Source organism: Struthio camelus, chromosome 14 (genome assembly GCF_040807025.1).
Source record: "Struthio camelus isolate bStrCam1 chromosome 14, bStrCam1.hap1, whole genome shotgun sequence".
In the NCBI taxonomy this organism is placed as follows: domain Eukaryota; kingdom Metazoa; phylum Chordata; class Aves; order Struthioniformes; family Struthionidae; genus Struthio; species Struthio camelus.
Window position 1 is genome coordinate 682,966 of NC_090955.1, and position 23,908 is coordinate 706,873.

The window sequence follows — 23,908 nt, forward strand, 5'->3', positions numbered from 1 at the left end:
CCTGTCTTGTGATCCCTAGCCAAGAGAGCATCCTGTAGAGAGCCATCAGCAGTCAGCCTGAGTTAATTGATTTGACCTGCAGCGCTGCCAGGCCTGGTAGAGCAGAAAGTATGATGTGATCCTCTCCCTGCCTTTTTCCTCTCTTTCAGCCTTGCTTGGCAGCCGATGCCAAGGGTTTAAGCAGAGCTGGCACAAAGGCTCATAGGATCTTCCAGTCTGAAAAGGAAAGACACTCTAGATTTATTTGGTCAAAACCACAGGTAATAATCCACTGTGGAGCACAGTGCCGGAGGGAGCAAGACTCATTCAGACTTCACGTTCATCCAGGTCAAACAGGAGTCACTCCACTGAGGTTAGCGTCGTGGTATGAAACCTGCATACATGAGGCTGGGATGGGACCCAGGGAACGCAGTATGGTGCCCTGAGATCAGATAGCTCCAGCGCCTCTGCCAGAGACAAAAACCTCACAAAATAAGCCAAACACGGCGATGAAGTTTGGATTAGTCACTGCCATGAGCCGTATTACAGCAGCACCGTGGCGGTGGTGCCACCTGCCTTGGAATGGGTTGCCTTTGCAGCAGTGTGCAACTTTCCACTATCCCTTAGTGAGATATGGCATTTTGCCCAAGTCACTGTTTTGACCAGCACAACCCCTTGTTCTCCTATCTGCAACACTATGGTAACAAGGGCAGGGCCCTTCGTAGAGAAGAATGAGAAATGGTAAGGTTTTTATGCCCCGAGCAGGATTTGCGTCAGGAGGCCCCACAGCACAGTGTGGAGAGGTCCGAGCCCACTGCAGTGAGCCAGGGACTTCCCACCTCTTGTACCATGGGACCTGACCTCCAGGGAGCCACTGCGACTCGACCCCCCCTGCTCTCGGCAGTGTGCATGACATACAGAAAGACAAGACTGTGTTGTATGACTGCACAGCTATTTGCAGATAATCATTGTTTTCTAAGGCATAAATAAACACAGAGGTTTACAGAAGTGGTCCTAAGAGCTTTTTCTAAGTGGCCTCTCGCATGCACTTTAGACCCTTCAGGATAACATCTGAGCAGATCCCAGCAGATGTGAACTGGCAGGGTCTCTGACATGGGTCAGGCTGTGCTGATTTGCACCAGTGAGAATTGGCCCCACTGCTGTGTCTAGACACAGGCGTACAAAAAAGCCACTGGCATGATTGCAAAGTGACTGACCCTTGGCTCCCCGTGGACAGGAGGTAAACCAGGTTGCAATCGTGAGTAGGCAGATCGTTATTTTGATAGCTTGTTATTAGTGGCTAACAGCACACCATAGGCCAAGGCTGGCCTGCACTGGCATTGTACAAACATGCAAAACACACACAAAAAAGCCAGTTCCTAGCCCAAGGAGCTTATAGTCTAAGAAAACAGCGGAACAGGGTGTGGATTTCATGTCAAGTCCTTTTCTTTTGAGGACATCTGCTGTGCTCTTGGAGTCCTGATTGTTTAATGTGGATGATTCTTGAGGAGAAATTCAGCAGGATTCATTTAACCGTGCTTCTCAGCCTGAGTGCCTCAACTGGTCAAGAGTGCAGAGTGATTTGTCTCCCATTGCCTGAAGAATATGATGGGAAGTTGCAGGAGCTTTCTGATAATGCCTGCCTTTGCAGCAGCACTACAATTAAGGACCGCTTACGTCTCAAGTGCCTTAACAGTAGAGTCCTCTTCTAAGGATGACATTTTCCTCCAGGCATCTTAAAAAGCCTGTTTTTGACAGCTCTGGTTGCAACACTCCAGCAGATAAACGCATGATTGTGGGTACAAACTGCTAGCAGTACTGAGAGGGCTCCATAATGAATAGGCTGTGCCTGGGGAGGGATTTTGTGGCTGAGTCTGGGTTTTGCCGGACACAGAGGAGGGCTTGTACTTTCTGTTTTCATAATGCGACCGAGTCTGCTTGCCACCATCTCACTCTGCCCATTTTGTTATGGTATCTGTGGGACGTTTCCACACTGGTTTTTAGTTTCTCTGGATTGTTCAGCTGTGAATTTATGCCCTGCTCTTGTCTTCGGACAGTGTCCAAACTATTTGGCATATTCTGACTGCAGAGATTTCCTGAGTCTTACCTAAATGTTAATAAAAGCCTAATGGTTTTTGTTAAGAAAGACGAAAGAGAAAACTGGAATCCTTTTATCACAGAATTTAATGGCCTGAAAATGTCAGTTGTGTGGGAGCAACTGCCAAATTTTGAGCCTATGAAGATTGCTAAGTCCCACAAATCAACAAGTTTGGAGCGGATTATCGGATGCTAGCTATGTCATTTTCCCAGGACTCCAGGCATGTTAGAAGCCAACACTTTAATCCACTATGATATGATGCATGAAAGGGGCAGGATTCACTTTCCACTTACTGTTGCACTATAAAGCTTTCAGACTCTCTGTAGTAAAGTGAGAAAAAGCCTTGCTGAAAGCAAAAGCTTCAGGGCTTTTTTTGAACTACAGCCTAGTTTTAATTCAGAAAAAAACTCCGTCTTTGCTTAAGAACTATTTTTAAGGTCACAAACACAGGATACGAAAATCAGTACATTTCATGGTTTTCCTGAGTGCTCCCTCACCACTCCTCTTCCTCCTCCTGTTTCCAGCAGACTTCCTTCCGAAGCTGACATCCTGCAATCTTGCCTCTCAGACAGGCTACTCAAGGGTGAAAGAGTTATAATGGAAATTCTGGTAAATCACTTTTTCAGTTTATGTTTGTTTTAGACCTGAGATAAAAAAACTGAACTTGCACCATAAAAATAGCTTAACATTTGAGCTCTGAGGTGACTGGAAATCTTTTATCTCTTTCTCACTTTGTTTTTGTGATCATGCTAAGGGGTTAATCTAACTAAGCCTTCTCTTAGATGTTGCTCTTCCGTTTGAATAATTTGGCACTGTTTGTGAGATTTTGTAAAAATACAAGGGCCTCCTTGGGAGTGTGTGGGGATGGCAGGGATGCTGCTCAGCCTTGTGCTGATTCTAGGTTCTCCGCTGCTTGCATCCAGAGGTGACTTTTCTTTATCGTGAGAGTGGCAGAATCTGATGTTTTGGGTGGAGAATGATCTGAATCTAGACCTCCAATATTTCCATGAGTTTCTGAATATCCCTAATGTGAAGCAGAAAAATAGTGCCAATATAGTAAATGCCCACAGGGTTGCTTTAAAATGCATAAGACTGAAAGTTACTGGGGTTGGAAGAGACCACCTGTTTACGCTTTGCCCGCTTCAGGGAAGGTCGGTTTGATTTCAAATGGAGTGAGATTTCACCCGTTCCATATCGAGAGTTCCTGCTAGCACCAGTTTCAAGGGAGATTTTCCAAGCTGCCAGTGATTGTCTGGAATGATTGTCTGGTGCCTGCAGAAGGATGTGACTTGGTCATATCCTGTTTACCATAAAATGACAGAGTTAAAATATCTTCTTGGTACTGTAGTTTACAGACAGAAGCAGCATATTGTGTCACCCCACCCTGGAACCCGAGTGAGGGAAACACCATATGTCTCCTTTTGCCTGTCCTTTGGAGCAGCTGATGTAATTTAAAGAAAGGTGTTTTAGAGGAAGGATGTTTGCAACCAAAATAATGCATGGTCTGCACTAGAATAGTTGCATCCTGTTTACCATAAAAAACACTTTGTGTTTGTATTAGGTCTGTAATGTGTGATTATTTATAAACAGGCAGACACAGAAGATAAGGAACTTCCATTGACTTCAGTCACACGTGAGAAGAAAAGGTTGCATCCCCAGCTTGGGAGGTGGGGAAGTCTGCAGGCAGGCAGAAACACCTGCACTCCCCGGGAAGCTGCTCTGGAGAAGCGGTGCTGAACATCCCGCGGTGACCCCAAGCAGCCTGAAGTGGCGCTGGGCCTCAGCTGCCCAGCAGTAAGGATTTTCACAGCAAAGCCTTATGAGCTCCAGCGAGTTAATGCTGGTAAAGAGCGCTGAAGGGGAGCTAGGGATAATTATCCCCAAGCCAAATAAATAAGACCAAGTGCGTTTCTAAAGGTTTGGCTGTGAACGGAAGGGACTGTGAGTGACTAGCCGTACCCTATGTATAGTGTAAGGAAGTTGTGTTGGCCAGTTATAGGGGAAACACAAACACTAAAGAATTTAGGCTGCAATTTTATTTTTTAATAGAACAAAAAGGTATAAAATCGCAAAATACGTTTAACAAAGTCACTTGCGTTCACAACACTTGATCCTTTGGTCTCGGTCCCATACAAACCAAGCTATAACCCCAAGTACATTACCTGCTTCTTGGCACTTGCTTTAGCAGAAAGTTTTTTAAATCAGTCTTTGTTACTTCACGTCTGATGCAGCCAACAGAGGCAGCGAACTTACGGGTCTTGTGACTGCTGGAATGGAGGAGACCGAGTATCATGTTGGTTTTCTTGGAGAGAACTCAGTCTGCAGTTTGTGACAGTAAATTTACGCTTGAACAGCAGTAGGGAAATGACTTCTAGAAACTGTGTGCAGCAATTTGCTCTATCTAGGCAGTGAAAGAAGAGCTGTTCTTCCAAACGGGAGAATATTCTGCTATGTATGTCATATGCATGGAGGATGCTATAACTCTTCTCTCTAGTAGTTGCTAAAAATACCTCCCCAGTAATGTCCATGAAGGCACTAACTATTCAGGAAGCAGCAGTGCTGTGTTTCCTGAACGGTTATTACAAAAGACCAAGAGCTGACTGGCACCTAAAATTCACACACATCCTTAGGGAGTTGTCTGCTCTCTTCACTAATACAAACGTGGGGTCTAGGACTGGGCCACCAGTTTGTGCTCCCCTCTCTTGACCCATTCCTCTGCGGACCTGCTCAGGGCTAAACCTGAGAGAGGCTGTCAGTCCTGCCATGGTCCAGTGAGGGAATTTAACTTCTCCCCACCTACGCGGGGATATGTTCCCTCACGCCCAGCTGGCGCAGGCCAGTCGCTTACCATACTTTTTGGATTTTAGCAAGTTTCTTCCCCAGTTTCCTCCTCTGTGCATGTGTTGTGGTCTGCCACCAAACCAGAAACTCGTCTGTTCGGGGCCTGGAGCAGGGGGGCTTACACAGATCTGCTCTGCATAAATACGAGGTGCACCCCTAACCGGGGGGAGGACGGAGTGGGCATGAGGCAGGAGCTGATGAGGACGTCTTGTGTGGGTCTCTTGCTCTTTATGTAAGGCCTGACAGATTTGCCTAATCTTCTAAACTTGCAGTTAGCAGCAAATTCCAGATTGGGAATTTTAGAATGACTAAAGTGAGGAAAGAGCTAAAGATTTAGTCTGACTCCATAATGATAATATAATATTGGAATTAAAATACAAAACCTGATATTCTCAACCCAGGAAGGAATATGCTAAACAGGCTGACTGTGAACATTTTCTGTGTGGTAGAAGCAGGCAGTGCAGTATCTTAAAAAACAAAGATACAGCCTCAAATCCCTGCATTTGGCCTTCTTAAATTAGGAAGATTATTAATTTGGAAGAGATACCTGTAGTATGGCTTGAGTTTGGAAAGGTGTAAAATGTGCTTAATTCTAAGGATGTAAGTTGGAGTCTATCAAGACTGTTACCCTGCTTCGAGTTATGTGCAAGTACTTCCTGCAATCAGGGCCTTAATTTTCTGGGCTTTTAGGCTAACCTCTAGTCTGCAAATATTAGCAGTTGTTAGCATGTCAGTCTTATAGCTGCATACCAACACCCAGCAAGGGTGACAGCAAAATCACTGTTTCTTTTGAGATGAGCTTGAAATGATGCTGCAGATGATGCAGTAATGGCCCTGAAAACGTACCCGTTATTTGAACGGCTTTGGCTGCACCCACAGCACTTCCTAAAAGCTGCTGCAGAAGTGACAGCAGGCGGATTGTTAGCAGCAAGACGCTGTGATATTTAGGCACTATTGAATCCACCTGCATTGCCCGAGTAGAAATTATAAGGAGAGTCTCAGTGGATTCAGGGTGAGAGTGGCTGTAACTCTTAGATACGTCTTAGAGGGATAGGAGCGCTACCAAAGATCAGCCAGGTTTGCAGACGTCGCCGCCGAGCGGGGACCATGCTAATGGATTTAGTGCAGGATGGTTAAGTCTGTTGTCTCGCTTTGGGCCAAACGAGCCAAACGCCTGCTGACAGACGAGTGTCGCAGATGAGCTGCGTTCTCCTCGCCGTTGCTGCTTTACGCCGGTTAACGGATCAGAATGGGAGGGCCGACAGCACTCTCACGCTGCCCCGACTGGCAGCGCGGGGCGAGGAGAAGCGGCTCGGGCCTGGTCCCAAGCTCCGGATGGGCTGCTCTGCTGGGTCCTCAGAAGAAGAGCTGTGAGTCGCGGGCTTGGTCTGCCCGGGAGGCCCGAGGTCCTGGCGCTCGCACAGGGACGGGGCCGGCGTTGGCCAGAGCGCCGGCAGGGATGGGGCTGGTGTTGGTGGGGACGGGGCCAGTGTTGGGCAGGGCGCTGGCAAGGATGGGGCCAGCCTTGGTAGCGATGGGGTCAGCGTTGGTCACGGCACTGGTGGGGACAGGGCTGGCGCTGGTGGGGATGGGGCCGGCGTTGGCCAGGGCATGGTGGGGACGGGGCCGGCGCTGGTGGGGACGGGGTCAACGTTGGCCAGGGCGTGGTGGGGACGGGGCCGGCGCTGGTGGGGACGGGGCCGGCGTTGGCCAGGGCGTGGTGGGGACGGGGCCGGCGCTGGTGGGGACGGGGCCGGCGTTGGCCAAGGCATGGTGGGGACGGGGCCGGCGCTGGTGGGGACGGGGTCAACGTTGGCCAGGGCGTGGTGGGGACGGGGCCGGCGCTGGTGGGGACAGGGTCGGCGTTGGCCAGGGCGTGGTGGGGACGGGGCCGGCGCTGGTGGGGACGGGGTCGGCGTTGGCCAGGGCATGGTGGGAACGGGGCCGGCGCTGGTGGGGACGGGGCCGGCGTTGGCCAGGGCGTGGTGGGGACGGGGCCGGCGCTGGTGGGGACGGGGTCGGCGTTGGCCAAGGCATGGTGGGGACGGGGCCGGCGCTGGTGGGGACGGGGTCGGCGTTGGCCAGGGCGTGGTGGGGACGGGGCCGGCGCTGGTGGGGACGGGGCCGGCGTTGGCCAGGGCGTGGTGGGGACGGGGCCGGCGTTGGCCAGGGCGTGGTGGGGACGGGGCCGGCGCTGGTGGGGACGGGGTCGGCGTTGGCCAGGGCATGGTGGGGACAGGGCCGGCGCTGGCGGGGACGGGGTCGGCGTTGGCCAGGGCATGGTGGGGACGGGGCCGGCGCTGGTGGGGAGCGAGGCAGCGAGGACCTGGGTGCCCGCAGAGCTTCTCCCGGAGCTGCCCTGGCCCGGGCGCTGAGCCCGGCCCGGCCCCCCGGGCGCTGCGGCTTCGTGCCGAGATGGCGGGCGGCGTGCCCGAGGCGTGCCCGCCAGGCCAGCCCTCGCCCGCGCCGGCTCCCCTCGCCGCCCGGCCCGGCCCGAGGCGCGCTCGGGAAGCTGGACACCCACGGCTCCTGCCGCTCCAGCGGCCTTTGCCCGTCGTATCCAGCGGGCGGATCTTGCGCCGGGCCCTGGCAGCCGCGGGGCCGCTCGACGGGCGGCTCGGGTCAGGCGATGCGTGTTACACGCTTGTGCGCGCGCGCCTGTGTACATGGCCTGACGAAACGGGCCGGTAGCGACCCTGTGAGACCAGCGGAGACGCTGCTGTTGGCTGCGGCAGCAGCAGGGTCAGACCCGGCTGCAGCCCGGGGCGCCTCCCCCCCAGCGGCCCCCCAGCTCCGCTCTCATTTCTTTCCTCGCTCACTTGCAGGCAGATAATATTTTGAGTTCTGTTACTTGAAGAGCTTTTCCACTTCACCCTTTGTCCTGCGGGGACGGAGGCAGATGGGGTCGGGTTGGCGCCCGGCGCGGCGCCGGCCTCCCAGTGCGCTCAGCCGCAGGAGCGACCTGCCCGCGGCTGGGGCGGCCCTGCTGCAGCGGTCTTCTGCTGGCACACGAACGGTCTTTCCCAGAAACACGAATCCCCTCTGTGGAAGGTTAATCTTCAGCGCTCAAAGAAACCTCGCCTGCAACGCGTTAAATCCTAGTCAAAGTCTAAAGAGCTTCTAGATTCGTTCTAGAGCAGAGACTGCTCTTCCCCTTGGGTTTCGCTGTAGGCACGTGGGGGTTTTTTGCCAGGTTTTTTGCCGCACAAAGTCCAGCAGGAGCCTCTCGCTCCAGCGAGACGTCTCCCGTGTCTTAGCTGGTGTGTTGACTGATGCACAGACAGGATCTGGCTCTTTTTTTGGTTTGTTTTGCTGCAAAAGCACACATTTTGACACGCATGTCTCTCTGCAGTTGCAGCCGGAGCAGTTGGACTGCGGAGCAGCACATCTGCAGCACCCTTTAGCCGTCATAAATCCTGTCACGGCTACGCCGGTGTTCACGTACAACGGCCTGACGTCGGTGGCGGTCACCAGTGTCAATAATTACACCGTTGTGTTCCTGGGCACGGCGAACGGAGGCCTCCTGAAGGTAACGGAGCCCGGGAGTAAAAAGCACGAAGCGCTCTGGCGAAGGAGGGTTGGTAGGGAGCGGGAGGGCAATCGGATTTTTCCCTTAAAGACTTCCGATTTTTATAGAGGAAAATATCTGTCAGGTTTATCTTAGTACCAGCTTTCATTTGGCAATAAGTAATTGGATGCTACTGGGCTATACAGTGATATATGCTGCCAGGTGATTGGTGTCTGTTAATTACTGTTAAAGGCACAATAACATCTCCATGCGAGCAGGATGTACTTGGTGAAACCTATGCTGGAAATGGTTTTGTACGGCGTTTAATTATTAACAGCTCTTCTAATAACTTCTCCCTTTGAGTGGGTGGCTTGCAAGGCTCCGTGTAGACAGCGGAAGCACTGAGTGATACTTCATCAATGCTGAGTCGAAAGCTAGTGTGAATCCCTGGTTCTGACAGAGCTGAAGTATCTCTTGTAAACGAGGAGCCAAAGGCAACGTAGGGCAATGCAGTTCCCTTGGTCTCGAGCCAAGATGCAAGGCCCGGGTTTCCTTAACCTTAGTGCTTGAACTTTACCAAAGAAGGTTTTGATTCTAGCCAGTCACGACAGTTTGGTGTAGTCTCAGCATCAAAAGTCCGTAGAAGAGAGGGGAAAAAACCCTGGAAGGGAAACATGGCTGATACCTGTTCTCTCAGCACAGAGTTAATAGTGCGTAATGTGGAATATTGGATCAAAATGCTTGAAGACAAGAAAACCGATCCAATCTCTTCCCTTGCTTCCAAATGCTCCTGGCGGAAAAGTGGGAAGGATCACAAGGCAACTCACTGCTTTGATTTTTGCCTGAAGGGGCAGGTAATTCATGAGGGTGGGAGGAAACTTGCATCGTAGCCAGGTGCACGAGGCCTGGAGAGAGGCACATACCACACGCAGAGCAGCCCATGTTCACACAGCATTAACAACTCTGCTTCCATTATCATTTCAGAGAAAGCAGCCTTATCTGCTGAACCTCCATTAGAGAGAGGCTCCTGGCTACCCTTTGCTAGGATAATTTGCTCAGATAGCTCTAATCTAATTCTGCGACACAGCTGCATAACCAGAAGCCCTTTTACCTTCGGGGCTCCTTGTTGTTTGGCACGGGATGCAAGATACTTTGTGTGAGTTATCATTCAGATTTGCTGCCTGAGAAAAGACAGCAAAGGGGCAGAAATAGTGTTTGACCAGCTCCTGCCAGCAGCAATTATGGCTGCCAAGCGTATGGGGAATTAATCAGATAGGCTGCAGACGGGCATTTCATGAGGGCCGTTATCTCTGCCACGTCCAACAAAGTCATTAAAGGAAAAACAGTGCTTGGAAGGCAGTGGCCAGTGTGAAGGTGTGGCAGGGTGTAATATCCTTTAAAGAGATGGGTGTGTAAGGGGATTGACATTCTGGCAAGTCACCCCCATATCAAGTTCTGAAAGTCTGTAGAAAGAGGCACTGTCATGGGATTATTCAGAATTTCACCCAGTTTAGTTCCAGCCTACGAGCATGACACGTTTTGCAGGCCATCTCTGCTCTCACCCTTTCCCCCTACACTCCTACAAACACCAGCGTAGCCAAAACGCGTGATGCAGTTGCTCACATGGACTGGTGGCCTTGGGCATGTTATCCAGCCCCGCTTTGAGGCGAGAAGGTGGCCAGTCTTGGTCTGTGCTGCCGCTGCTTGCACTGAGGAGAGCTGCACCTCTATGTAGATGCAGTGCAAAGTGTTTGAGGATTAAAAGCCAAGAATAAACAAGGCCCACGAGGCACAGGGTCCTAGGGATAGATGCCTAGAAACAGCCAAGCGTTAGAAAAAAACTCAGCAAGAAGAGAGAAAGGATGGTCCTAAAGCTAAAATGAAAGGCTTCAGGGCTCGGTTCTCAGACATCTTGGGTGATCTCAGGCAAATTATTTAGTTTCTTGACAGCTAGTTTTCAAAATGGGGATAATGGTAGTTCCCTTCTTTCTGTGCATAGTAGCGTACAGTGTTTGCATGCAGTATTAGCCTAAGGAAGTCCTATGCTTTGAGTGTGCACTAGCTATCTTAGTAGGACATGTGGATGCTTCTCTATGTAATAATTAATTAATTCAATATTAATTAATAGAGTCTTTAGAGAGAAGAGGCATACTTGGTCCTTAGAATTATTGCCTTCCCTTGCTGGGAAGGAGGTAGGAATTTTCCTGACTCGCTTTCTGTTTTAAGCTGAAAAGTGACTGTCGTGCAAAATTGTTCAGCTCTATTGTTATTTCCTCTCAGCAATGCCACATTTAATTTGCTGAGTTTTCAAGTCAAATGCCAAGACGTTCTGGGATCTGAAAGGCAGGCTGATTCTTTGCTGCCTCTTCCATCACTGCCAGCGGTTTAGCTGGTGATTCATGAGGCAAGGTAGAATTCAGCTCTCTTCCTGCAGCTGTCATGGTCTTCTGGAGTTAACAGGGATACGAGCTTCTTTTGGCCAGAAATGACAGCACATATTTTTCAAGTATGCAGGGAGTAGAGGATGCCATCTTATACAGCCACGTTGCTGATTTTCACTGTTTTCATTAAGCTTTGGGAATAAAACGTTCCTTGTAACAGTAATGCACGTTTATGTAATGAGGGCTACAGACTGATGCCGCTTACATTGGTGTAACGGGAGTAACACTGCTGTGCCATACTGATGTTGCACTAAGTTGAAAACGGTTATCTATTCAAGTCATGCTGTGGAGAGAGCCTTAGACTAGAAGTTTTCCAGGCAGTCTGTTAAATAAGAGGCTTTTGAACCAGAGAGACCAAAGGATGTGAAGTTTGTTCATCACTGAACAGTGTTCCTGGCCATTGCGTCTGCTTTCTGGACCACTTAGTGGCTTCCCTGTACCACGGCGTTGGCTTTTCAGTAAAGCTCTGTGTGTGGAGCTTACAAAGCGTTTAGAGATTTACAGTGCTTTAAACACTGTAATGCATTACAATGCTTTGAACAGAGCATTGTTAGCTACCATTTTGATTCTTGTTTGTGACGGAGAAAACATCATCTCCTCCCATAATGTTTGAAATAGGGTCTCAGAGAATGGTTTCTTTTCACTGCAGATTAATTTGGACAGTTCCATGAAGATCATTAGCAGGAGATCCATTTCAGTGGCTTATGGAGAGCCTGTACATCCCATCATGCAGTTTGATCCTTCTGATTCCACCTACCTCTATCTGATGACATCCTATCAGGTGAGATCTTTATTCTTCTGGAAAACAACCCTTTGAGCAGAATGCTTTTAATTTAACGTTCAACATTAAGTTGAGGGCAGAGAGGAACAATAATATTTGTTTTAATATTAGTAGGCAAACCTGAAAAATTTACAGGTTTGATTGTGATGCCAAAGTTTGCCTCGTACCGTGGCTCAAATCTTTCCAGCGGGTATACCTTTACCTTTTGCTTCTCCTACCTAGGGTGGAAGTCATACAGAACAGACTGTTTCCTTGAACTGTTTTAATTTCTCCAAACTAATAACCTCTGAGACCAGCCATTCCTCTAGTCTGCATTCTGGTACTTGCATTTCTGCACAGAATCTGGTAACGCAGCAGGAGGGCCACGTTTCAAATCCTGTTACAAAAGGTTGCAGGTGTTCTGCTTTGGCATTTGTTTTGGACTGTTTCACTGTCCAGGTTCAGGTGCAAAGTGTAGTATGGATCTTTGTGTCTTCAAATTGGGGAATGGATTGGGGAATTAAATTATGACTTGCCAGCCTTATTTCTAGTGGAAAATGCATTACAATGTGCAAAGGTTTTTTTGTTTGTTTGTTTTTTTCCCTGCCTTGCAATGATTCACTGGAGTTTGGGCAAGATTTAGTGAAGGTTCCTGTTAGCCACCATGGCTTTCTTATCTCTGTGTTGGTCAGATAAAAAGAACAGTGAAAGATATCTTAACCAGTCACACATACAGGACTGAAGAAATAAGCAGAGGTCGATCCTTCATAGACAACCAAAAAAAGTTGTACACAGGCTTTAAGGAGGCTTTTAAAAGTTCCTACAAACAAAAAATCTGCTTGTCAGAAATGATCTTTAGGGCAGGTTTCTGTATAAGCTAACTCATAGGAGGGCTGAGATGGAGAGGAGGGCTCTCTTCAGAGACCTATGAATGCCTCGGCAGGTAGGAACAAACCATCTCATTTCTGTGAGCAGTGAGCAGAGGAGGAAGGCAAGAACTGAGTGCTTCAAGCTCTGGTGGTTTCTCCTGAATTACATTTTAATCTGTCAAAACAGATGCACAACCACAAATGTTATATGTTGCATTTATATTTTCCAAGCCCTAATTCTCTGCAGATTGGTCATTATCATTTCACAGAACTCTCCTAGGATGTCTCTTTAGCTGATATTTCAGACCTTCTCTTCTCAAACTCTCAAAAGCCAGACCATGCTGTGGACCTTATTCTTGGCTTGATAGAACTCTGAGTGCAGCAGTCATGGTGCTCTCATCTATCTATTTCTTTTCCAGTAGATCAGATGAGTTAATTTTTTTTCCAATGGAATTTGCATCTCAGGAAGCTCCCTGGGAACTTGACGGGCTTGTGTGCAGGAGGCTGAGCACAACATGTGTGTGGGAGCAGGAAACCACAGTGGGCGATGAGAGAATCAGGCTGAGGAGCCAACTCTCTAAGGTGCTCTCGTCTGCTGGGAGCCTAGGGCTCTCAGCAAATCATGTTGTCAGTCCATAAATTGTCAAATTACTCAGTTTTCATTCCCAAATATTTATAAATGGAGGAGAAAAAATCAGAAACTAGTACATTCTTTCCCTCTAAATGTTCTCGCAGTGGAAGTCAGCAGAGGCACTTGGATTTTGTTATAAATTAAGGTTTCCTAAATGGTTTTGCTTTCTGGTCATTTTGTAAATAGGCAGATACTGTCTAGAAGGGATCTCTCTCTAAACTTGAATGAGAACTTTTCACAGTGAGGGGTAAATTGTGAAACTGTGACCCAAACCGTCTTCATCCGAATCATCAAAAGGGTGTTGTGTCACTTTCTGTAACCTTACCATCACACATCTAATTCAAAGATGCTGGCTAAAAAGAAGCAGCTCGGCTCAAAGCTGCATGTGCGCCTTACTGAGCGCCTGCGCTGACAAGTCCTGTCTCCTGGGTGTGCTTCCCAGCCCCGGGCTAGTACTGTGTCCATGTGGGAGCATGGCCTCTGGATGGGGGTAAGCCCAAGCCCAGAGGCACCATAAGTAGCATGCAACTGCCCGTGCCAGTCCTCTGTGCGTGGTGTGCACGTACTGCACCCACCTCAGACAGAGGTCTAGGGTAGGGGGGCAGGGTATAGTCGAGTTTTGCTCCTTGGTCTATATCCTCTAATGCTTTTTCTGGGTTAATTGTTAAAGTAATCTGACGTTCTCGCTGGCGTCTCATTATGAGCTGCACTTGGCCGTATCAGTACATCCCATTCAGTTTGAATATTTCTGTGGTGTCTTAAAACGTGTTGAAGAAATAGTACTGTTGTCATGCAGATTACTCGGGTGAAGGTGGCTACCTGCAACCAGTATGCGACGTGTACAGAGTGCCTGGCCGCAGCTGATGCTTACTGTGGGTGGTGCACTATGGAGACCAGGTAGGACTTGCTGCATCGTAGCGCATTTTGGTTTGTTCTTGGACCGCTAGTCCAGCCAGGAATTTTTGGTGCTTTTTCTATTTCCGTGCAATCGTATTACTGTTAGTCTTTGTCCTTTTTTTTTTACCAAATACATGCAGTGCTTTTAAAAACCATTAAATCTGGTCTCAAACTGTTGGGATGCACTTTTGAGCCAGGATTTGACTGTAACTGCATTGTTATGCCTGCAGTCGGTTGCCAGTACAAAGAATAGCTTGCAGGCATCAAACCCTAGGACTGCGAGATCCAACACCAAGTTAAAGACCGTATTTTACCTCTGCAATTACTTACGAGTAGGAGACAATCCACGCTCAAAAAGCAGTTAACAAAACTAGACTCCACATTTACAAATCAAACAAGGCAGACAAAATGCAGACAAAATGTCACTTTTTCCTTTTCTGTTCTGTATTCAGTGTGGCCTACTCTCTTCCGTACTGAAACCAGGTATTCTGTTGATGCTAATGGGAGTACACGCTCTTATCATGGCAACCAGACACTTTAAATATAGCAGCAAAGCTTTAGGCTTAACTGTGTGGGTGGAGGAAAACTATGTGAGCGCAGGTTTTTCTTGGGATCTTTCCTTGTAATGATTTCGATGTCTCTATCAACTGTCTAAAACAATCAGCCATGAATTGTTCTCCTGTCTGTTTCAGGTGTTCGCTGCAGCACGAGTGTACAAATTTCACTGAGGCCAATTTCTGGGCGAGTGCAAGTGGAGGAGTGCAGCAGTGCCCTTCCATGACCATCTTGGAATCCGAAATTAATATCGACAAAGAGAACCCGGTACATTTGATATGGATACTAAATTAATAATGTTCAGCATCCCATAGAGTCATTACCTGCACTCAGGGCTTGTAAATACCTAGCATCACAGCACCCCTCCCCAGAGCTCTGAGGCGGCTCATGGGGCATGCTGAGCTCTGCTATATGTTACAGCATCAGGGCAAGATATTCAGATGTACCTACAAGTGACTTCCTGTACTTAAACACCCTGGAAATCAGCAGGATGTCAGCTACTAAAGGTGTAGGTAAATAGAACTTTTGAAGTTGCTAAACTAGTTAGACACACTGGAAGAATTTATCATGATCAAAATACAGATGACCAGCTGCAAGCAGCTAAATCAGCTCATTTTCTATTTTTGTATTGTTACTATTTTTAACAATAATTTAATTTATATTTATTTAAAGTTTCCATCAAAACATTTCATCTACCAAAGATAAGATTTAATATGCCAAAATATTTAATAAAAATGCCCAAAATTTCAGTGGCTTTTGTTTAGAGACAGACCCTCCTCCAGTGACAAAAATCTTTTTGTGCTAAAGTCCTCAAGAAGCCCTAACATGGGGAAATGGCTTATAAACAGGGAACATTAGGGGCCAGAGCCCAGGAACAGAGCTGGAGAGAAGGAACTCAGATCAGCAATCCACAAGACCTTGAATACCAGTTTAGGTTCTGCTTTTAATGCATAACAACGTGGTTAGAGGGTCTGTGAGGAAACACTAGCGGATGCAGTAGAGGCGTGCCAGCTGAGAATGTGATCCTTGATGTCCTGCCTTAATGGCCCTCTACAAAGGGATTCCTTTTCTGCCAGACTTTCAGTTCCTTTGCCTTGGAGATTGACAGCAAAAAGAAGCCACCTGAAGCCCATTCAGTCCCTGTGTAACAGGGAAGGATGTAGCGTCCTTCCTGCCTGCTAGCAGCAGCCTTCCCACCAGAATTATATGAACTCTCCGATGGGTGGGGGAGATCTCCCTGTCGAAGGCCCCTTAAACGGACTGTTATGAGCTGGAAGGTTTAGACACTCAAAAGCAGGGATTGCTTTCCCCCTCCACACTCTTCCTCCTCCTACTCTGTTTCATGAGCTCATGAGAGTCGTTCTTTGAGGCCCTAAGGGAGCTGAGCAAAAAGGGACGTGTCCAGGCAGAGATGGCTGAGGACAGCTTGGGCAGATGGGAAGGGTTTAGCTTTTACTTTCTTTTTGTCTTTGATTGTCCAATAAAGTCCTTGGCTAGTTTTTAATGCTAACTGATAACATACCAGCTACATTTGTTGAAATTCATAGTGACAGAGATTTTACTACTGAAGCAAATTTTTGAATGCATATGGCTTTTTGGAGTTCAAAACGTATAAAAACGAAGAAACTCACTGCCTGTGGACTTGTGTTGGAGTTGCTAGCCTATAAAAAGCTTGTGATTATCAAATTTGCTTTGCATTATCAAATTCTATATATAAATTTCTACAGTAATAACAGATTTTTTTTTGTCCAAATATAGGCCCTGATAATACAGATAAATGGCACAATCCCGAACCTGAATGGGACAAACATATCGTGTGATTATGGGAATAATATCCACACGGTAGCCAGAGTTGCCAGAGATTATGTAAACCAATTTATTTATTGCAATTTACTTCCACGAGAAAAATATCCAGCATTTCCAAACAACCAAGGTATGTAGAGGAAAACAAACATTCTAACCACTTTTTATGGAAATAATTTTAAATTGTACGTTCAAATAATGCATACGGTGGGGGGGAAGCTGCTTCTATTTTATAGGCCCTGTCACTTTAAAGTGTGGAAGTTCCATCATCTTAACACAAATTGATAGTGTTTTCAAATCTATCAATTTTTGTTTTAAAATAGTGGAATTCAAAAGCCAGTTCATGTACTTACCAAGATTTATCTTTTGTTGTCTGGTTAAAAGCTTCTGTTTCAAATTCGGTAAATACAAAAATAAATAAGTTTTAGCCCAGTGGAAATAATATTGCCGATTTCAGGTGTTTCTAATTACTTTCCCTTCCAAATATGCACTACTTTTCAGGAGAAGTTCAGAGAGAAAAGCAAATGTGTAACTAGAGACAGCTCAGAAACTTTAATCCCATTGCTGTAATCAAAAACCAGACTGAGATCTGCTAGTATTCTCCCTAATTTTAGATGCTGCCGGGACTGAATGCCCTGGGAGATATGTTCTAGAGGTGATGAGCACCTGCAGTTCTGGTTGAGGTCAACTGAGACTTGGAAATCCAGCTTACAAGATCTGATACTGGCTACTCAGAAACTGAGACACCCCAGTTTGATTAACTCCTCCTGAAAAGTTTGAAGCTGCATTCCAGACTTGAGTGCTTATTAAATTTTTATCTTTCAAGATTGGAGTGAATGCTTTATTGCAGATGGTTGACTTCAGTAGGAGAGGAATTAACTAGTCATTTTTAAAATCCCACTTTTTATAGGCAAGTTTGTAAAGTTACATTGTTTTTCTCCCTAGCTATCCAGAGAACGGAGGATCATTTACTCTTTTATATTGTTCATTACAGCAATGTCCAAATGAATTTCTGGAATCCAATGCACTGATTTATTGTACATCCCCTGAAAGAGGCATTGTCTCTTGTCCCTGGTGGCTTTATGGCAAAAATTGAAAGAAAAAAAAAAAGTAATCTGGTGGGAGGAGGGCTATTATAGCAATGTTAAGTAGTCAAAAGAAGGATTTCCACTCTTGTGTGCAGGCTTGTTGTCATGAGGAAAATGAGCAGGATTTTAATGCATGTTAACTAACGTGTTTTAATTACTGTTTGTTTTTTTTTTTTTTCAAATATCGGTTAGCACCTACTGTAAGCTAAGACAATAATTAACTCTGCTAATTAACACTTGCACAACACTTTGGAATTTTCTTCTGAAAGTCATAACGTTCTTTTCTGGTGAGGGTGATGTAAAACGTTGGTTTAAGAGTGAAGAGTTTCAAGTCAGAGGGCAAAAGATGAATGATCCAAGCTCTGAAATGCAACTAAGAGCAAGCCCTAGAGAAAACAAATCAGATTTAGATGTTGTTTTCCCAAAGGTCTGTCTTGTCTTCTAAGACTGAGCACGATTGAGAGAGACTCTTGCAATCCAGTATTCTTTGGCTTGATTCTTTCAGACCATGTGATCGTTGAAACTGCTCTCCGGGTCAACAACAAAAATATTATCTGGGCCAATTTCACCATCTACGATTGCAAAAGAACTGGAAACATTTACCCAAAGAGAGCGTAAGTGATCTCAATTTACATACAACGGAGCCACCAAAGGGTTTTTTTTTCTGGGATGGGGAGGTGACAGAGCACTGACAGGCAGTAGGTTGCACTGCGGTGGCTCAGGTCAGAACGGGTGGTTGTATCTCCTGCTCCTTTGCATCAAGGAGATGGAGGCAAATTGAGCAGTTGAAAACCAAAAAGGTGTATGTGCAGAGTCTGAAGACCCTCACTGCGCGGGGTTAATTGAGCGAGAACAGTCTCCCTGCCAGCGGGACAGTTTGAGGCCTGGGCAGGATTTGGCAGGGATGTAGTTGTTACACTGCCAGCGATTTACAAAGGAAGGGTCCTAGCAGCGTCTCAAGCCATCTGGACATTTTGGCTTTTTTTTTTTTTTATGTGAATAATATTTTTATATGAAACTTCTTCTGTTAACCCTTAGGAAGCTGAACTAATCTCCCTAATGAATCCCTTCTGGGAATCTACAGGGCAGTATGAGGGAAAGGGTTTTGGGGAAGATTGCATTTGCATTCAAACTAATGTAGATTATTTATAGTGTAGCCATTGCCATCAGGTCATAGGAATATGGAAACGTCCTTTGGGGACAGGCCAGGGCCTGAGGCTTTTGTGGAAGCATGCAGGTTGTGCTGTGCCAAGAGGAGAGAGGGTTTCTGGCCGCAGAAAGGTTAGGCAAGACCCAAAGTCATGCCTTCTGATTGCCAAACGGCCCCATCCATCTCCACCCACCCCTAGAAAGTGTCTTGTCATCTGTGGCTGCCCTCTGACATATTCCAAGAGCAGTTCTGACTGATCCCTTGGTCTGAAAACCGACAAGCACAGGGGGAGTCTGCAGGAGGCAGAGTCTGGGGCACCAGGGATGTGGCATGGAGCCCACAGCAACTAACAGGCCAGCAGCACATGGCTCTTGGGCTGCTGGAAGGAGAAGGTGGCTTGTAGTGCTAGTTGACTGGGGGTGGGGGGAAGGGTGAGCTGAGAAAGGCCACCCTGCACAGGGAAAAGGAGCAGAAGCAGAAAGAGAAGCGGGCCTCAAGCTAGAGGGGAGAGGACAAAGATGCAGTGGATATCCTAAACCTGAACAAGTCTGCTTGTCCTTTGGTTTGCAAGACAAGTCAGGTGAACAAGCCATATGTGTGCCATGCTGAGTCATCTCTCCAACTCCAGGGCTATGTGGGAGTAGCTGCGTGTCTCTCGTTAGGCAGGGCGGGATGGGGTGAGGTGATGGGTCCAGCTTCCACCCATAGAAGTCTATGCGTGTTTCAAGGATATAGCAAGGTAGTCTGATTGCTGTGATCTCAGTGGTCCTGCCAGCGTGAGATCTCATACCCCTGCATAAAACCGTGGAGAAGAGCCTTTGTAACAAACTAGCATGACTAACTCTGTGCAGAATCTAAAAAAACGATAAAAGCGTATTTTTGTATTAAGTAGGGGAGGAGACCAAAGCTGGTAGCTCTGAATCTCCCTGTGATCTAGGACCCGGGTGGTTATGCCACAGGCACTGTCTGTCACCTTGCCCGCCCTGTGGGGTTATCTGTCCTGATACCGTGCTGGGAAACAACATCAGGACATGAGTTACTCTGACCTTATCCCCAGTCACAGCGCACAGTGAGAGGAAGAGAGAAAATGCCAGCACCTTCAGTAGATGGATTTTTCCTAGGCACCATTAAAGATTGAACAAAATGTGTGAAGATGTATTATTTGCCTGAGATTTGGCTCCACTGAGCAGCCTGAAATCTGCCTTGCTTTCACTGCACCTTTGGCATTTCAGATGCACCAGCTGCCTCTCAACACGGTGGAAGTGTTACTGGTGCCCCTCGAAGTATATGTGTGTCTCCAACCACTCGCAATGCGAGGATGCTCTGCAGATGAAAGTAAGGCCCATCAAACTGTTATTTTATAAGATCTTCCCACTTTGCTGTGTTGTTGTTATTGTTTTCCTTCTTTTCCTGGGGGAACGGAAACAGATGGCCTTGGTTTTACAGCTCTGCCCTGTACTCTACAGTTACGTGTGGGGGCAGCTCCGAGAACTGAGGTTCTCTGTATCAGTGACTTGCTGTGTGGCCTTGGGTAAGTCTCTGCAGTTTGTAATGTGGTAATACACACTGCATTTTTAAAGTGCATAGCAGATGGAGAGCTGCAAGGGCCCCTCTGAAAGTGTTGTTCGGCGTGTTTCATGTTTGTAGCATTCTCCAAAAACATGGATAAGCACGGGGGCTAGAGATAGGGCACAGACCATCTCACGTCAAGGTCCCTAGTTTGAACCTCACTTTATTTAGCATGTACTGAGCGCACTGTAATTTTTAGAATGCCGTACGGTAAATTTGATCCCCTTTTAGCAGTTGGGGAAGCTGTAGTGAAAGGAGGTGAACAGACTCCTCGGAGTGCTGGGAAGAGTGCTGGCAGAGGCAGGGCTGGGGAGCCCAGCTTTGCACGTGCAGGAGATCCCGCAGCCCGGTGACAGGAGGTGCTCCTCCAGGAGGGCTCTGCAGGCGTTAGCACACAGCAGTCTCGGCCACGCGCCTCCCAACAAGGTGCAACTGTCTTCCATCGCCTGTTGGCCCCTTTGCAGGCCGCTACAGCAGCAGCTGAGGCTTGTGTTACGATGGAGTTGTGCACCACCTCGTCCCCATAACTGCTGTGGAGCAGGCACCTGGGCAAGGCAGGGAGCATCAGCTCACGCCGTGCCTTGAGCTGCAGGCAGGGCTCCCCTTTCCAGCCTTTGAGCTCAGCGCCTTCTCCTGGCTCTCTGAGCACTGAACCGGGGGGGTGTGTGTGTGTGTATGTGTGTACACGCGTGTGGGAGACAAGGCTCATAAGCCAGTGAGCAGTCGCTCATGTGTGAGGAATTCCCATGGAAAGCATTAAGCTTTCCCGGTCATTTCAGCAGGCTATATCCCTTGGCTCTTTAATACCTCTCAGGTCTGGAGTAATGCCTTTATTCTTCCACATCCCGGGATGCCTGGTTTTAAGTAATAAAATAAATGTAGCAATACTTTACAATTCGTTTAGCTTTTACTAGGTTGTTGTGGTATGTTAATAATTTGCTAGAGCAACACTGGCGGTGCTCGTCTAAAGGAGAAAATCACACCTTTCCAAATTACAGCTTCTAATAACCCAGAGGCTCAGCATGTTCCTGCTTCTGAAATTTAAATTGAAGTTAATTTAAATAAAATTGGCTTTTTAGCAATCAATCTGCTGTAGATCCGAGCCAAGCTTTTACATTTTAAATTGAATATTCCTTTGGCATTGGTGCTCTGAACCTCATCTAAGCTTTTTCAGAGACTCCCCATGCTTGTCACCTTTATTTCCTTTGGCCCCTGTGTCAGACTTTCCATTCTCACCTTCCAGACTTGACCCCAGAGCCCCAGTAACTTTGCAGCTCTGCCCCTTTGCATCCTGCCTCCTTTAATGGGAAATAGGTAGAGCACTCCAAATGTGTTAAACAGGGGAGGCAGATATGGGCAACACGTTGCAACTTTATGCATTATTGTCTAATATAAAAACAATATGAAATGTTTCCTGTCACTGTTGGGTCGCAGCTGCTTGATTGTTTCTCTGAGAATTCAGGACAGATTTATCCTTCTTTCTGTTTTGTCAATTGTTTCTGAATGGATTGTGCTTTTTTATGAATATCTTAACTATTCATAATGAACAGTTTAAAAAAGCACCCTTCGCTTTGTAAATTGTTGAAGTTTCAAAAAATATCTGGATATTTATTTTGTTGTCTACATGGGCGCTGAGCACTTGAAAACCTTAGTTATTTTTCATTGTGTGGGACTGATCCACTGAAATTACATGAGGCTGTTTCTGCTCCCCACCTGGACGAGAGGGGAGGACTATATAAAAATATCTGAAGGTGTGTATAAGAATATCTAAAAGCTGCTTCACACTCATGCAACGTGACCTAGTTGCATCCATCAGCAGGGTGGGCTGCACGGAGACTGCGGCTCCAGCACGACCCCGTGCTTGTAGCGCAAAGGCTGATCGTGTGCCAGAGAGCCACAGTTGCTCCGTATAGGCATGCTCTCGGCCTGCAGCCAAATGGCAGCTTTGGCCTGGCAGAACAACAGCAAATCTGCTCCCGGGGCAGGTCATGTTGGAGGGCAGCAGGGGAGGGTGGACTACAGCCACCCGTCCAAAGCCTGTCCAAATGCCTGTTTTTCTGGATCAGCTCCTGAGGTCCTTCAGTTCAGTTGTTTTGTTTTCTTCTGATGGATGGATTTGCCAGTGAGGGCTGTGAGTGTCAGAGGTGGTGGTGATGGATGACTTCAAAATACCATAGACAGACAGACAGACAGCATGTGATGCTAAAAATAACCTTCTGGCAGGGGTATGCAGCACATCTCACCGCTTGGAGTGATCTGCAGACCATTTCCAAAGTGACAACCCATTATGTGGGGTTTGTAGCGTTGCCTGTGTTAGCGTAGGATCACACATGGCGTCCTGCGGAAGGTATCCTGGGGTTACAGTGAGCGACAGCCTCACGCAGGCACAAAAGGAAGCCAGAGATAAGGGAAACGGGATTAGTATTCAGCCCCTGCCTCTCCCCTATTCACAGGCAAGTTCTCCCTTGTGGGCACGCTCTGTTCCTGCGATGTAAGGGCAGGAGTCATTTTGCTGACTTGAATAGAAAAGCACCTCTGGATTTACGCCAGGAGCAGGATATGGCCCTGGACTTCAACTGGCCCTTGGCCATAGCTTCACCTCCCACTTCTTTAGCCTCAGGAACCATCCGTGACCAAGGGAGCGAACTGCCAGTAGCACTGAGGATTGATCTAACCAAGCAAGAGCAGCCCAGCCCAGGGAGCTGCCTCTCAAAAGAGAAATCCGGAGGTCCATCCATGGCCTGCCATCAGAGTGCTGCTCCTTGGACCCAGCAGGGAGCTGCCTGAGGGGGACAGAGTGACAGCATCCTCACGCCTCCAGGACTTGACTATCAAACCGCTGCTTCTCTTGGATTTACAGCTGTTACTTAGTGACAGAGTGCTTCAGGGCAGAGCTCGTGTTTCAAACGAGACAAATCAAAGCCAAAACTGTGTGTGCTGGTGCGTACGTGCATTTGGGTGGACTATTACTGCAGGGCTTCACGCATCTCAGGCTGCTGCGAGAGCGTGACCTCAGGGTTGCAGAGGCACTTCTCTGATCTCTGTACCTGTTTCCAAATATTGTGTGTCCGAACACAACTGCCTGCTCTTGCTGCTGTGTGGGAGATGACGTGTAGCTTTTGTTAGAAAGAAGCCAAGATTTTAGATTGGAGAAGAGGAGACAGGTCTGGAGTGGAGAAGTTGGTCTGCAAGTTGTCAGCCTCAAGAGAACAACTGAGTGGCAGCAAATGGCAGCAGGACTGCAGAGGGGGGTGGCTGAGACCCGCAGCAAATGAATCCTTAATCAATGTTTTTAGACACTGCTGGTATACAGTGTGTTTCTCATTAAATCTAAGAGGACTTTTTAAAAGGTCTCACATTATTGATTTGACTTTGTCCTGCAGAAGTCACTGTGTAACCTGCAACTTTCCTGGCAAATGCAAAATTGCCTGAAATAGTTTGCATCCTTTGACTTAAGTGTAGCTGCTTCTTGAAACACAGGGGGGAGAGCTGTTACTTAGCAGAGAAAGGAGAAGTGTGTTCTGTGTGGCTCAGCCCAGGTGTGCCTGCAGGACCATGTCCAGGGAGATATTGGTGCATATTTTAGAACTGGATCTTGGGGGGGTCCTGTGGCCTCCTGGTTCCCTGCCCTACAATGCAAAACTTGATCTCATCCCTTCCCCTGGATTAAACTCATGGAAGAGGTAGAAGGAGTAAAACCCTATGGTGTAGAAGTAAAA

At 47.5% G+C, this 23,908-nt stretch overlaps 1 protein-coding gene across 1 annotated transcript in view; it reads left to right on the top strand.

The window, feature by feature from the left end:
* The window catches only part of PLXND1 (plexin D1), a 94,473-nt gene that overhangs the window by 13,283 nt on the left and 57,282 nt on the right, over nucleotides 1–23,908 (top strand). Inside the window, exons 2-8 of the mRNA XM_068906733.1 lie at nucleotides 8,271–8,447; nucleotides 11,517–11,648; nucleotides 13,924–14,024; nucleotides 14,717–14,846; nucleotides 16,338–16,512; nucleotides 17,976–18,084; nucleotides 19,853–19,955. Of these exons, the coding sequence (XP_068762834.1) occupies nucleotides 8,271–8,447; nucleotides 11,517–11,648; nucleotides 13,924–14,024; nucleotides 14,717–14,846; nucleotides 16,338–16,512; nucleotides 17,976–18,084; nucleotides 19,853–19,955 (927 nt within the window). The remainder of the gene's footprint in view (nucleotides 1–8,270; nucleotides 8,448–11,516; nucleotides 11,649–13,923; nucleotides 14,025–14,716; nucleotides 14,847–16,337; nucleotides 16,513–17,975; nucleotides 18,085–19,852; nucleotides 19,956–23,908) is intronic.